A 15,707-nucleotide genomic window follows, 5' to 3' on the forward strand; every position below is an offset into this window, starting at 1 on the left:
AAACATTCAAGCAAAATATACTTCCTCCTGCCCAGATTCTGCACTGTTGATTGCACTTGTTGTTGGTCCCTTTTCCCCGTCAACCGGTGTGGAAAGCTCAGCAAAGTGTAATAAAAACGATAAGATAACGGGTTTTCTGCGGACTTCGTTGGGGAGGCAAATGCCGACCTCGATGACTCGATGACCTGGAAGATGTTTAATGTATGGGTTATGTAGGCATAAAATGAGTAATATGAAGGTTGGGCTGGGTGCTTTTTACGGCTGCATTTTATGCCTGCAACATCCTTTGAAAGTAATACAGTACTTACATAAAGTTTATGTTTTAATATTTCTCGGAGCTTTGTGCTTTGTTCTACGTTTTCGTACTATTTTATTTGTAATGAAACATCTAAGTTATCGGAAAAGTTTCTCATCGAAAACTGTTGACATTTGAAGATTTTTCAACGTCAACTGTGATGAATATTTTCGATTACAAAACGTGCCATCACGTTGGAATTTTAAATTCCAAAAGGTTTTCATTACAACAGTGAACTCTGTACGAAAACATGGTAGCACCAAGAGGGTGAAATGAAGTTCATTTGAATTGAATTAAATCACGTGTCCCGCTCCGAAAGAAACAATCATAACCAGAAACTTCGGCGCGGGCAACGCTGGCAACGGCACCGGGGAAAGAATGGGATGTAGGAAGAACAAAACAAAAAAATTGGTAAAATTAGATTTTCCTCCCGCAGCACCAGGCAAAAAGTAAACGCTTTTCCGACGCAACGACCGGGAGTGATTGTCCTGGAAAATGAACAATGCGAACTGGCAGCGGGCAGCGGTACACAGGTTGCGTGGAAAGCCGCGCTAAGTACCTCGAAAATCCATATTTTCCCATCAACTACCGGAAGGAAAATTGGGGGAGAAATTCGTGTTTTCTTCAATCCGGTTTCGTGTGCGGTACGCGGGCGGGCATCTTCGCGTCGAGTTTTCCCGGCCAGTCGGGCGTACGTAATTCTATTGCCTTTCCTTTTTTCTTTTAATTTTCAGCCTAAGGCAGGAAAAAAAAATCGTGCAATGGCATTCACTGAGCGGCTAGGATTGTCGTGCGCTTTTCCGCTGGTCTTGTCGTTGTTTTTTTTTTTTGAGAGTTTGTTGGGCGCCTCCGTGTGTATGTTTTTACGTAAATTGAAATGTAACGACCACTGAGCGGAAGATTGTCTCGACGTTTCAGGTGCGGTGTGGGAAATGAAAATTGTATTTTTCGACGAGGAACGGATGAGCAGCAGAAGACTCCTCTTTGATGCGAAAATGACGCTGTGAAACAGTGAACACATTTCACGCAAGATATTACGTTCTGTTATTAGGTTATAATTTTTTGATGACGATAAACCCAATAGCAGAATAGTCTGGAAGTGCCACAGCTCGGGGAAATGGGAAACAGAGTGCGCCCATGTGGAAATACCTCTTCTTAGTGGCTGAACATTTCAATTCATTTTGCCAAAGGACCATCGATTCGAGCCTCGCAAAGGAAAACTTACACGTCGTTTATGTCTGCCTTTCGATGGTTGCAAAATACGGTAAGGTAAGGTTGTTTCATTTAATCATTTTAATGCATCTTACTCGGGGACACTCCTTTTCCTGATCCTCCCCGTACTCGACTGATAATCGAATGAAAAACTGTGAGTGTTCATTTCAATCAACCGTATGAAAATTGATTGAGTGGCAGTTGAACATAAAAGCTGTATTTCGGTTTATGGAAAAACTTGCCCCAAATCCCGAGACGTCTTTTAGTACGGTGGCACTTACGATGGAAGTGTAAACTTTGGAATATCGGTGCGTTGGGTCGTGCTTCTGCTACATATGACGAATGTTCGGCAAACCGTAGGAAAGCTTTTTGCAAACAGTGCGATGTGCCTCGTTCAAAAGATGTAAAAAAGTTCAATCAACAATTCCATCATCCGGCGGCAGGTACTTTGAATTTTTGGCAAACATGTTTAACAGGATTAGGTTTTATTTAGTTTGTCTGCATCTTTTACGATCAAAACCAAATACAAAAACCGTAGAATTGAAAAGGGAAAAACAGAAAAAAAAACTAAGACATGTCCATGTTACAAAAAGGGGACGACAAAAAACATTGAATCCAAGTAAAAACAGGTATATTTTTCGTACCTTTTCCTTCCCCACGGCGGCATGGGAAAGCATGAACATAAACTGTTCAAAACAAACGGGGAGCGAAGAGCATAATCATATTCACTTCAGCCGGTGTCGGAAGTGGTCAAGGTTTTTGTCTTTGTCGTATTTTTTATACATCAACAGATTTGTTTTTTTGTTTCACTAACATGCTGTTAAGACATCTTTTTTCCGGTCATCTGAAAACCTGTTTTATTGACCACCGTTTTTCCTTCGTGACATATGTATTTTGTTTTCATATACTATTTAGCTGAATTAACTGAAAAACCTTCAACGAATAAAAATAAATGTATAAGTGATGTCAAATTAAAATCTCAAAATAGTACGGAAATCGGTAGGGTGTGTTTTAAAAGCGTCAAGGGAAACACTGAAACTCTAAGCGAAGGTGTTAACGTTTTGATCTCTGTTATGTTAAACAACTTGCCGTACTCGCCGACACTCCTTTTCCACTTGAATCGTGTGACTTTCACATACTTTTGTACTTTCGGTCATGTAAGCTCGTTTACATTAATTCACTTCAGGTTTTCGCTTTTGACTCGGCCTTTCTAGCTTTTCACCGCTCAAGAGCCGGGTCACACGAACCAGGTAGCGATAGTCACCGGCATGCTCGACATACTTTCATGACTTGTGTAGTGTTAAGAACGTCATCAGTATCATTAGCACTGGGAGGCGTTGGAGCGAAAGGCCCTCACTCTCTGCCACGGGGAAGTGCATATTAATGGACGACTTCCTTTCTCGGCTCCACCATTCGAGGGTTTCCTTGCTGAGGTGCACTTCGGTCGGGCTTTTTCTTCACGGTGTGTGGCGTACCTGGTTTGGCCGACAAGTGAAGCCACACTCGGACTCGGTAGAAGGACCCGCAGGAGGGCTTTTATTGCACCGCGCGCCTGTATGCCGTTTTTATTAGGTTTGAATTTAATTAAAATTCATGCTTTCCAGAGCGGTACGAGCCTTGCTACACGTGACGCGTCACCGGGACGCCCGAGAATACTCATAACATTACGTGGCTTTTCACATGTTTACCAGCCAGCCATCAACGGAAGGTTAGACCCGGTGCGGACTCGTTTTGAAGCCGCGTGAGGTGAGCGTTCGCCATGAAACATGCGGTTTTGCTTTAACCGTGTATGTGATGGCAATTTTCTCGGCACTTGCGTCCACAGTGATGGAGGGGCTTCCGTTATTCCGGACATTAATTTAATAGAAATCGATCACGGTAGGAGTTTTGATTGATTGCGTGATACGATGATGAAACATTATCGGGGGAAAATTAATTTTCATCAATGACCCGGTTTAGGGTTTTAATTAAAGTCCAATGGATGCTGGTTCTAGGTTTCGTGTGTTCTAATTTCATGGGTACATAGTTTCAATTTTAAGCGTTTAGGAAGCCATTGAAAAGTACAGAGGAAAAGCTAAAACCAACTAATGAAAATGAATTCAAAATCATACTCAATACGCATCGCTGGATTACTTTAATTTTTTATTGAATTTATTTCTGGATGTTCATATTTCTAATGAATATAAAGAAAATAGCTTGATGCACCTACGATGCTTGGTAAAGAAGGAGCGTAGAAAAAAGGTTGTGTTTTTTACTCTTTACTAGGGAGTTATATTTTTACGTTTGTTCTAAAATAATACTTTAAACCTTTCCGACAAAGCTATATTTAAAACACTTCCACAAAGCACCGGTCAATTTCGGTATATTTAAAATGATTGATATTTCATCGATTTTCCCGAGTTGTATACACCCACACCCACAACTTTTGATGAATACTCCTTAACATATGCCGCTGGTACGATGGTTATTTTCACTAGTATCGTGTTTGAGGCTAAATTAAGATTAATACTAATGAAAACCTCTAAATGGCTACGATTAATTATTGTTCTACGTAAAAACTACCGTACATTACTGACAACCGTACATTACCGTACATTACCTAGGTTTGTGCAACACAAATAAAAATCTTGTGTTTTTATGATTTACTGTGTTTTATTAAACGCTGAGGAGATTTTTCATGGTTGTTTTATTCGTGTTAGTAAAATTAAATTCTAAATGTAAAATTAGTTGTAAACAAACAATTCTTCAACAATATCTGCGGTGTTTAAACTTAATGAGTGAATAGTTTTAAAGTTAGTGTACTCAAAACTCTACACAAAAATAAAAGCTGAAATATTTAATAGGATTATTCTTTTCCATAAATTGATGAAATTTGACAAAACTTGTATCTTAACTGTAGATGTAAACGAAGGGATTAAGTATAAAACTCCTCCGTAACTTAAGTAACCAAGTTATAAAAGTTGTTCCGTTCCCCGCTTAAATATACAAAACTAATTTCTAATCCTCAGTTTAATTACTAGCTATACATATTAGTGCTCTTTGTTTCTTTGAAATGTTGCCAAACTCTATAGTTTTATTTGTTTAATAATAATAACATAAAGAAATATATTTTTGTAAACCTAAACGAATCACTTGATATTTTCATTGAGTTTTTATAAAAAAACTTAAAGGAATTTTAGATGTGACCAGTGCTAAACATGAAATGTGTTAAACAAGCAGTATCATAAAAAACACACTCGATCATGTTCGTTCGCTAAACAACTGTTGATGCCAATGTCTGCATGGTCTGTTTTCATACAAGCAGGTGCTGACTTTGTTTCGAAACGTATGTCAACACCAGGACTGGAACGAGCCATTCGACGCAAATGTCTGTTGAACACTTGTTGCTTTCATTTGGGTTACATAAACTGGTTGAAAATACCCCTGACATGCAAACAATGCTCTATTTTAATATTTATTTAGCTAACGGCTTTAGTTGCCGTCCGTGAAACCTGTTGCGATTGTTTGGTTTGATGAAACCAGTCTAATTTTAGTTCGTTTCGTGGTGACATTCGATTACGGGTTATTCATGTTGTTGGCCAAACCTCCTCGCATCGCTTAAATGGGCGATAATTGGGGTGCACGAGCTTCAGTTGGTGTTTTTATATTTATTGCGAAACTTGCCGCGGTGCGTAGAGACCACTTCCCGTTTTTTGGCGAAGAATAATAGCCTCGGCGAACCGATTCCCTCGTTTCCTGGAGCCCGCACCGAACGGCACCGCCCGGAAGGAAACGTCTGAGAATGTGCCGCCATAATTGTGCCACTTTGCTTCCGCCACCGAGCACCGGCGCGGCGGCAGGCAATAAATTTAATCATTAATTCTAATCCACCGTAGCAACCTTCCCGCCGATCCCTGGCCTAAGCCGAGCACCGAAAGGCTCCCCAAGGAGTCATTTTCGCGCCCTGCCAACCCGAGCTAATTCCGCCAGCCGTGAGCAATTTATTGGACTAATATTTACGCACTTGTTTCGGTCGACCAGCACCAGTTGCCAGGGACGGTTGCTTCCGGTGTGACTTGGCAACCCGCAGGCCGCCGGTTCCAGCGCCAGTTCCGAGTGGGCGGGAAAAAGTTTTTTCCCCCGAAGTTGTGCCGGGGCAAAACGCCAGACACAATTCGATCCGACCGACTTTACGCCCGGGAGCATCGAGGTGGATTGTATGCGGAGCGACCGGAAACCGAATTTCGCGCGCACATTGGTATTCACCGATGCGTGGCACACGGAACAATACGCATCAATAAACCGACGGCGTGGTTGTGCAGCTACTCAGCCAAATTGGGAAAACCCCGGTAAGCTCGGGAACATTGCCGTTCTCGGTGCTAAGGAACCTGACGTCGCTGTTGGTGTTGGGTTTTGCGAAGATTAAAGTGAGTGATGCTGTGCGGAGATGTTTCACGTTGCTGCCACGTTCTGCTGGGAGATGGTCTTACAGCTACACACGACTAATCCGGGCACGGAAGGCTTAGAAATTTCACCAGAAGCTCGATGCACCCAGGAAAGTGTCGAAGCGTTCGTTCCATTTGGTTTAGTTTCTCCGAAATAGGGGTTAGGTTTACCTGAAAGTGATAGAACCAAACACATTTCGCTGGTGTCTGTATCGTGTTGAGATGTATATTGTTTGTGTGTATGAAGAATTTGTATGGCACACGTACGAACAACACCAGCGAGTGTCCTCCACAATCGTCCTCGGGATAAATATGATTTTCATAATTGAAGCTTTACCCCGGAGGAAGCGCACCACCGGACACCAATAAAAAGCCGCAGTTATGTGCAGTGATAGCGTGACATAAATAATAATTTGCTTTGTTGTGCTCCGTAGTTTTGCACGCCATTCGTTCTGGCGCGGGTCGCATCGCTCCTGTTCCTTCGCTGGAGTCCTTGAGAAAACGTTCCTCCCTCCGTCTGCTTTCTAACTGCGGCGCAGTTTGTTTTGAAACGAATTTAATAAATAAAAAGGCCAGCAACGCGATGGGAATAGACGGGAAATGCTCGCTGGTTTGCTCGGTGGTGCGCAGCGCCAAAGCTTTTTCTGCTTCTTGCAGCCTTCACATCTTTCATTGCGGAACGATACGAGCGACCAGGCGCCTCCACCGACATCCTTGGCTTTTCACTTTGGCTCCGGCAGCTCGCGTGCGGCGCTCTGGTGGCAATGAAATAAAGATAGCACCATAATTGAAAAGGAAATAAATTCAAACTGAACTATAATCACACCACGCCGCCGCCGCCGCCACCGCCGCCGCCACCGCCTCGCCGTCGCTGGCGCGCCAGTGCTGAGGTGCATTCTTAGTGCATACCGGGCCTTGTCTGGGGAAATGCAACGATATGCATTAGTTGGAAAAACTTTTGCGGGTGAATAATGGAGGAAGTTATCACTCCGGAGCCGTTCTGGATAAATAATACATACCAGTTTGCTCCCACCGTCGATGCTCTAAACCGGATGTCTGGCTTAGCGTTCGTATCGCGGCGTTAATTACTCTGCTTTAAAATATTATGTGCTGGGGATTTTTATCTTTTTTTTTGCGATTTTAAAACATCTTCATGCAATTGGGTTGTTTTTTTTTAACTGCAGTAGAAATTAAAATATCAATGATAAATACGCCAGTTCATTTCCATGCAATCGAATCAAATTCAAAAACAATATTTTTGAGGATAATCTTTAACACAACTGATAGATAACATTTTATATTAAAGCAACTACCGTATTTTTTTTCTGTAGACGTTATAATGCGCCAACTGTCCATGGTTAATGAGTTTCGCTGCTAGGCTAATGACCGAAATTTGGTGCTGTCTGGCACCGTGCCCAAGAAAGCCCCCAATTTTTCCGATATTTATCGCGTACACGGATGCCGTACGATAAATAATTCCAGCCCCAAAACGGCCCAAAACGAGAATAATGCGCGGCTCCATTGGTCGAGCTTTATTCATTCATTCTTCGGCGGTTGCCCCATAATAACTCTTGTATCCGGTTTTGTTGGGCTTCCCCCAAATTTTTCGAACACAGAACACGTGGGGGTGGGTGGGAGCTGCATGGGGGGATGATTATATTTTCCTTTCTTATCAGGCGACATCGGTGGGTGCGACGACGGAAAATCGGCCGGTTTCGGTCGTAAATTTCGTCATTTATTAAAACGATTCGAACCGCCATCAAATGGGGACGAAATGGATGATTTTCACCCGAAGCGGAAACGGAAACGTATAATGGATACCCTGTTTTGAGGGCGGCCAATATCCAGCGTCGTCGTGTGGATTACGTAAACTTGCTTTGTTGCGATTGGATGATGTATTTCTAATTCAAGCCGATCGACAAAGTTTTCCTCGGCGAACTGATTTCGACGATGGAAAAATAATCAACGATTATATCGTGAAAATGGTGATTAATTCATGCACAAATTGAATCGAATCACGCAACTAATCAATTATTTTTCCATCTTCACCTGGTACCTGGAGTGGTGGGTGAGAAGGTGAGCGAGGGTTGGTGCCACAAATTCCATATACACGCTCGGGGTGGTTTTTACCAACAAGGGTGCATTTTGGAACGCTTATTAGCACCCTCCGGGGCGTTCTGGAGTGTTTATGTCGAGTCAAGATACGGCGAAACGGGTTGTTACTCAACCCGAACCGGATTTGCTACACGCTTTTCCAGTTCCTCGTTTAGATTTTCCTAGGTTTTCCGAACCCGTGGCCGGGTTTCGGGGCAGGTTATGGAGAATATTTGCTTCCGTTCCAGGAAAATGGCCACCGCACATTAACGACACAACCAGCAGCGATTGCAGCTGGGGCGTATACTTTTCTATAAACTATCGTTATGAACCTCTTGCAAGTGACTTTTAAGGGTCGGGTGGTTATTTCCTCCCCGTGATGCAGCCGTTTTCCGCACGCTCGGTGACCCCTTTTTTGCTTTGTGAACGAAAAATGAAAAACCATTCCCTGCATGCGATGGTGTTGAAAAAACGAAAGAAATACAACCACTTGCCAGTTCAGTTTTCATAAGTTGGACCGCGCTCCCTCTCCACAGTCACCGCTGACACGCACCGTCCCGTAGTACTAAACGCAACATGCATGCCGTGAACTAAACCGGCCCGAGTCACGATGGCACGAACACATCAGCCCCACATAACACCTTTCTGACGCGCGCCCCAGAGGGAGTGGATCTTGTTTTTCAACTAGGAAGTACAAGCAAAAGGTCGGCGTGTAGAGTGCAATTTAAAAAGGTGTCCATTAAAGGGCGAGCGAAGCATGTTTGTGGGGAAAACAAGTCGAACAACGACGGAACAAATCGTAAACTGAAGAAGGTTAACCAAGAAAAGATAAATAGAAGTGATTAAATGTAATAAACAATTTGATAAAGAAAAGTGGATAGCGAGGAAATATCTTACACAGTTCTGTAAATCATTCACCACTTCAATTGTTATCAGGTCATTAATTCGTTTCTGTATCCATTTCTTTCTTTCCCTCTGCGTTCCATGTTCTGCATTCGAATTCGATTACCGCCCGGAAAAACCTGCGCCCGGTTTTGCATCGGCCGGTCCGGACGGTCCCGTTGTCCTGTCGGCCGATAATAGGATTAAGCCACTGCTTCCCGGAGCCATTTATTTCCACAATTGATACTGACGCACCAACCGTCGCACCGAAATTTATGACTCGAGGCCATCTCTACAAGGCCATCATCGGCGACTCGATCGAGCTGCCGTGCAAAGTAAAGGACCTGGGTAAGTACTGTCCTGTCCCGTGTGTTTATGTCTGTATGTGTGTATGTGTGTATCGAGAATGGTGTCTGCAGCGCCTTTGCTGTAAGCCACCCGGGAGCCAGTATGCTGTGCCAACGTAAATAAGATCCCGCGCCGGAGCCTCGCTCTCGCATGCACCCGAGACCGCAGAGCTATGTGTTTATCGGGTTTCGCTTTCGGTCACCGGACGCACCGTTTTGGTTGAGCTTTGCTTGCCTTCTGGCACCGATTGTCTGTGTGGACTGGAGGCTCCCGAGAGCGAAGCTGTGGAGATGCTTTGGCGAAGCTGGTGCTCCATTCTCCGGTTGTGTTGTTCCGGGGCCAGTTTGTCAGCCACAAATATCTACAGGCGTGCCAGGAAGCTTTATTGTTATTTGAACCGTTGAATGGCCATTGTGCTTTGATTTATTTAGTGTTTAATATTTTCAAATGATATAACAATGCATCTTCAATATTATTTTAAGTTGATAAATTACTTTTTTAAACCATAATATAGCTTAGCATGTATTTTTTAACGTTAGAATGTTCATATCAAAAATACTGACGGTTGAATCAACAATTTATTTTGTTTTTTTTCAATTTTAGAATTATGTGGGTCTGGTTTTATTTTATTTGTTTATACTATATGCTGGTCCCTAAATCTTTTATGTTTTCTTTTTTATGTAATTCATCCATTTATACCAAAATCCTATAAACGGTTTCAAGTAAAACATGTTTCAAAATACCATCTTTGATACCGTCGCCTCGAAGGGTTGATGCAAGTCCCTGTTTTCTGACGCTAGTGCTATCAGTTTACGTGTTGTTCGTTCTCCGATGAGCGATCGATCGATGATGGTGGTCCAAGTTGGTTGGGTAAAACCCGCTTTCACCGTGGAAAACCGTGAAACCATATTTGCATGTTGTTAATATGTGCGCCGTACTTTGTGTTTTTAATAATCTCCCGGCAATTGCTCCCTTCAGAACCATTTAGGAACCAAGCACTACGAACTACGGCAGACTTCGGACTTGCATGTTAATGCTCGTTTGATGCTTTAATTTTCGATAGCGTTCGGAAGCTCGTTGTCATTATTGTTATTATGCGCCCCACTGCGCTGGTGTTCTTCACCGTTCACCGCACCAGGAAGCGTTTCCCTTTTCCCGGTTTCCCCACAAGTCCAAAGAGAGTCCACAAACCACAAGGAAGTCGGCCGTTTTGCTGCTGGTTGTTCGAGGCGACACCCCACAGGGCGACGGGGCCGGATCGACAAATGCGGCGATTTAATGTGCGTTTCCTTTCCGGATGTTATCATCCTCCGCTTCCATCTGCTCTTCTCCCACTCCTCAGGTTCGTATGTGTTGCTGTGGCGACGGGGGACCTCGGTGCTTACGGCGGCTAATTTAATGGTGACACGTGATCCGAGATTCAAGCTGGTCGAGGGCTACAACCTGCAGATAGCGAACGTGAAAATTCAGGACGCCGGTGATTATATTTGCCAGATCGGCGATAACGAGAGCCGGGATCAGGTCCACACGCTCGAAATTCTGGGTAAGTCCACCACTACTTCCGCCTGCGTACTGCCTGCGAACCGAAATCGATTAATGGCCGACAGTGTGTTTGCTTGGATTGGATGGTGTGTGATTTTATATCCTATCGAAGTAGGCACGGGTAGGTCACACAGTAGCCGTTGTTTGCGTTCGGCTGACCTTTCGCTCTGGTTAGGACTATCCAAGCAGACGCTGCCGCGCCAGTTAGAAGCGAACCAATAGCATCGAATCGAACTGCCGTGGCAGTGATTGGCTTTGCGGACGTTCCAATCACTCATCGGCCGGGTAGCTGGCCAAGAGCGATCGCTGGTGTGTTTTCCCGTGCGTGTGCTAATCGTGTAATAATATTTCCAGTGCCTCCGACGATACGAGTGGTGCCCCAGAACCGGCAAATCACGGCACGGAAGGGCAGCACCGTGACGCTCGAGTGCAAGGCATCCGGCAACCCGGTTCCGGCAATCTACTGGCACAAGAAGGTAAGTGCGCCGTGCCTGACTTCTGTCGGGCGCTCTGTTTTTCTACCATCATCCGAGCGCAAACCTCGAACAGCCCGGCAAATCGAAACGCTCCGGATTCTGTCGGTCAACCCTGGGCGTGCCATATTTACGACGATGGTGATCATTGATATCATTCATGAATAAATATTGTCTCGTTCGCTTCATTAACGAGAAGCGAGCTGAATGGTGTGGGCTGATTTATGCCAACGCTGATAAGAGACAGGTCGCTTTTCACACAGACACAATAAACCGGCGCGTAGCTGCACCTACTCGCCTATGTTAGGAATGTAATTGTAAGCCCATTTGTTACTGCTAATGCACTGGGCAATTTGTGAGACAATCTGCTCACTGTTGGTAGTCTCAATACGGGTAGTTTATAGAAAGTTATCTTAAACGTCCATCAATGATTAAATCAGCAGCAATAGAATCTTTCAACGAAATAAGCAAGATGAAAACGTCTGCTAACAAATAGGAGGTTGTGATAAATCCGTTCCTTAATCAATTCAATTCTCGTTGGACTTTGTTTCAACGGCTTTGAGGTTAACGACTGGGTGAATTCTTCTTGGCTTAATTTATTAAAATATACTACAGGGTGAGACAATTTTCTTGTTGTTCCTCAATTTTCCTCCGAATAGGCTTATGTATCCATTAGACAGGAAATATTTTCGTTTAAAATAAGTTAAAAATAGGCACGAGGAACGCCTGCTATAAATCATCGCCTAAACCATGATTTAGATTTATCGATTTTGAAGCGCCTGTCAACCGTGACATTCAATTTTTCATCGACGACAGCGAAGCTTTGCAAGTATTCCGCACGTGCGTGTGTGGGGTGCCAACATTCGCCCACTACAGCATGACCCCAGGGGGCCACCTAGAGTTTTCGTTCGTGTTTTGACAGCTTACGTGCCCTCTCATTCCTTTGTTTCAATTGGTTTTTCACGCTTTCCTCGAAACAGGATGCCCTCGCAGCGTCGTCTCATCTGTCGGAGAGTCCTACGCTGGTTCTGGAGCGTGTTGACCGGCATCATGCTGGCGTATACCAATGTACGGCGGACAACGGTGTGCGAGAGACGGTGCATGTCGACATCGAAGTGACAGTGTTGTGTAAGTATTGTTTTAAAATCACATTCCCTCACCGATTGCATGAATTGCATATGGCTAGACCCAAATACTCCAATGGTTAAAGGTTAGTTAACACTTTCGGGATATGCTTTCGATAAATGAGTCCATTTGTATTCACCTCGGTAAGTTTATTTACAAAAAAAAACATCACTTGTACAAGGCGACAATGTTTTCCACGCTGGAAATGGTGCCGGTGACGAGCAGGAACAGTCCGAAGCAGCAAAGTGCTCCATTTTTCACCAGTCGCCAGCGCAGTCGCCCGAAGTCGTCCAGCGGCCAGCGATAGGCCGTATCCACCACGATCGGTATCCAGAGGGCGAGGATGGGGTTCAGCACGGCCCCAAGGAGCCCCATAAACGTCCCCAAGTGTGGGATGCCGCACGCTGCGGCCATATTAAGTGCCAGCACCGACAGCCGGAGGCCACTCTGCGCCAATCCGCTCCACTGCTTCGGAACCTTCGTGTGCAGCTTCTTCCAGGCGATCTCGGTTGGCACGTAGAAAATCAGTCCGATGGAAAACAGCACCGCCACGGCGGACAGCACTTGTATCACCGAGACGAGCCTGAAAGAGCAACGGAGAAGCATTTAACGAGATGAGAAAAAAAAAACAGGAGCAAGCGATCAAGTACAGCGTTCTGCTTCCCGGGCGGCTTACACGTTTTCCGTGGGGAAGTTAAGTATGATGGAGCTTTCGACAGCGTCCCCGTACCGGATGTAGCCCACGGCGCCGAAGAAGCTGTACAGCACGGCCAGACAGACGTAGTTCAGGTTGACGATACCCGGACAGCCGAGGTAGTGCTGCGGGTGGCGCATCTGGTTTTCCAGCGGGAATATCAGGCACGTCGCGTCCAGGGCGAAGTAGACGATGCTGCAATTTCGACCATCAAAAGCAGACAACACATCAGGAGGCCGGCGGGAAAAAGGGCAGCCTAATCTAGCGTTTGGTTTTTCCGACTTTTGACGTATTAGGAGTCAAGGGAACAAAGCCGGGAAACATCTTAAAGCTAAAAGCTTCGTCTGGGCGTAACGAATTTTATTGATGTTGCTCGAAAGCAGATAAGTCATTGGCAGAAGTACAAACTGTCTTTACCAGAAGCTACCATTCCAAGAGCTTCGATGCAGGCATTCGTGATGTTTTTCAACGAACCTAACACGGTAGGATGACAACACAATACCTTTTCAACATGCTCTTTTTCAATTTACTTTGGAAAAACGTTCTGAAATGTCAATCAAAAATTGAACATTAGTTCTAATCTAGATTAACTACCCCTGTAGAATAAAAAACTAACACAATGCATGTGGATTGACCATAATTGATGGATGATAAATATAACATGCGTGAAGTATGATAAAATAAGCTTGAGTGGTCACAGATTTTCATTCTTTGGGTTTTAGAAACACAGATATATCCAAAAAGTAATATTTTTATGGAAACATTTACATGAAATACTTCTTTATCCCATCAATCAATCAATCATTTAAACTCAAATGATCAATGAGAACTTATTCATTGAACAAGTTCCTTTTCCATTTTGCAATAAAGTCAACTTTATGCAATGGTCAAATTGAAGCAATAAATTCCATATTTTCAAATTCTCTTTTCTTTGTGTAGAGAACAATGTCTTGAATTTAGAAGTTTGTGAATTGCAATCATCTTACTTTAATACAATAAACTGTTGTTTTTAAAGCTGTGTCTTATCAATAACATAGTCTATTGTGCGAATTAATTCATTAGTAGTTTCAAAGATAAATGTACACAAATAGTAACTAAATATGAAATGTAATCGATGTATACAAACAATAGATTTCCATCTTTCGAGAACTACGTAAAGCGGCTGCTCCATTTTATCGAACAGAGGAAAGATTCATTGCTATCAAAAATATACCGATGTTTTAAAAAACAAGGTGTCTGGCTAAAACATGATTGGTGATTGGAGCTGCAATTAGCAACTCACCCCATGTACGGTGCGACGGTTGACGCAGTGGGCAGCATGCGGCGATTTTCCAACGAAAGTGGCTCCTGGAAAATGAACACCAGCGAGATGACGATGTTCGCCATGATCAGAAAGCCGGCGATGGCCGAGAACGGAACCAGATACTTGATCTCGCGAATTTGCGTGATGAACAGGATCGGCACGCCGACCAGTAGGATGTACGTCCGCTCGCTCCAGTCCACCCCGGCGCGAAAGTTCACCACCTCCCGCAGCGTCGTGCCGACGAACACGATGAAGACGACCACCGTCGTCAGCATCAGATACCAATCGATGACGTTCCTACGGAGATTCATTTGCGGGACGTCGGGCAAACAAACAAGCAAACAAACATGCGTTCCAGCGAACGGAAGAACCACTCACCTCAGGATCGTACCGAGGACGCGCACGCCCGACGACCCGTAGGAGCACGCTTTTTCCACCGTTTCCGCGAAGCCCAGCATCGGGATGCGCTCCTTCTTGCAGATCATGTAGGACGTGTGAACCTGAAACCGGGAGACTGAACCATGTTTTACGACCACCGGATTCACCTCGCCACCGCCGAACCCCTCGAACGTACCAGAATGTGCGCGCTGTGCGAGCAGAGCATCGCGAAGAAAAACGCGCCGAAAACGCCGAACGCCAGGCCGCCATTTTTGAACGCGTACGGCACCGACAGAATGCCAATGCCGAGGGCCGACTTCATGACGTGCACGAACGTACCGAGGGTGCTGTGGGGTGGAGGTGCGCGTGAGACAGATAAAGATCATTTAGGCATCATTGTGCTCTGGCTGTGGGGTTTCTTTTCGACGGCGCGCGAAAGCGTCACTTACGAGGTCGGATTTGGCACATTCCGGTGCTGGTAGGGATTGTACAGACACGGTGAGATTGCGCTGAAACGAGTAATGGAGTCGATCTTATCGTAAAACCAGGCAAACGCTTAACTGTCAGTCGGTGAGCTTTCGCAATTCATTCACGGTTAACAGTTTTAATACTCGCTTCGAACACGTCGAACGCAAATTGACGCTGGGAAACCTTGAAACGGTTTAGGCTATAACATTTGGTGATTATGAGATAAACAAGGTTTCCTGTGAAGGTTTTCGATCCTACTATCAAACAATTGCTTTAGAAACAGTAACTGAACACTTGAGCAAGATTATACGTATTATAGAACTTAATACCAGTATTAAAAAGTTCATGGAGTATTTACTATTGCAGTGTAAAGTTGGAAACCCCTTTCTGTCTTATTTGATTCAATGAAGATGCATAAATAAGTTTTGAAAACAAAACTCATCCAACTCATTTCATTAAGAGCATTGAG

The 15,707-nt window shown here is 44.4% G+C and overlaps 1 protein-coding gene across 1 annotated transcript in view; it reads left to right on the top strand.

Moving 5' to 3' along the window:
• LOC131285679 (lachesin-like) overlaps positions 1-15,707 on the top strand; it is a 41,987-nt gene that overhangs the window by 9,399 nt on the left and 16,881 nt on the right. Inside the window, exons 2-5 of the mRNA XM_058314537.1 lie at positions 9,109-9,255; positions 10,598-10,798; positions 11,152-11,273; positions 12,251-12,398. Coding sequence (XP_058170520.1) covers positions 9,109-9,255; positions 10,598-10,798; positions 11,152-11,273; positions 12,251-12,398 — 618 coding nt within the window. The remainder of the gene's footprint in view (positions 1-9,108; positions 9,256-10,597; positions 10,799-11,151; positions 11,274-12,250; positions 12,399-15,707) is intronic.

Source organism: Anopheles ziemanni, chromosome 3, assembly GCF_943734765.1.
Source record: "Anopheles ziemanni chromosome 3, idAnoZiCoDA_A2_x.2, whole genome shotgun sequence".
NCBI classification, from domain to species: domain Eukaryota; kingdom Metazoa; phylum Arthropoda; class Insecta; order Diptera; family Culicidae; genus Anopheles; species Anopheles ziemanni.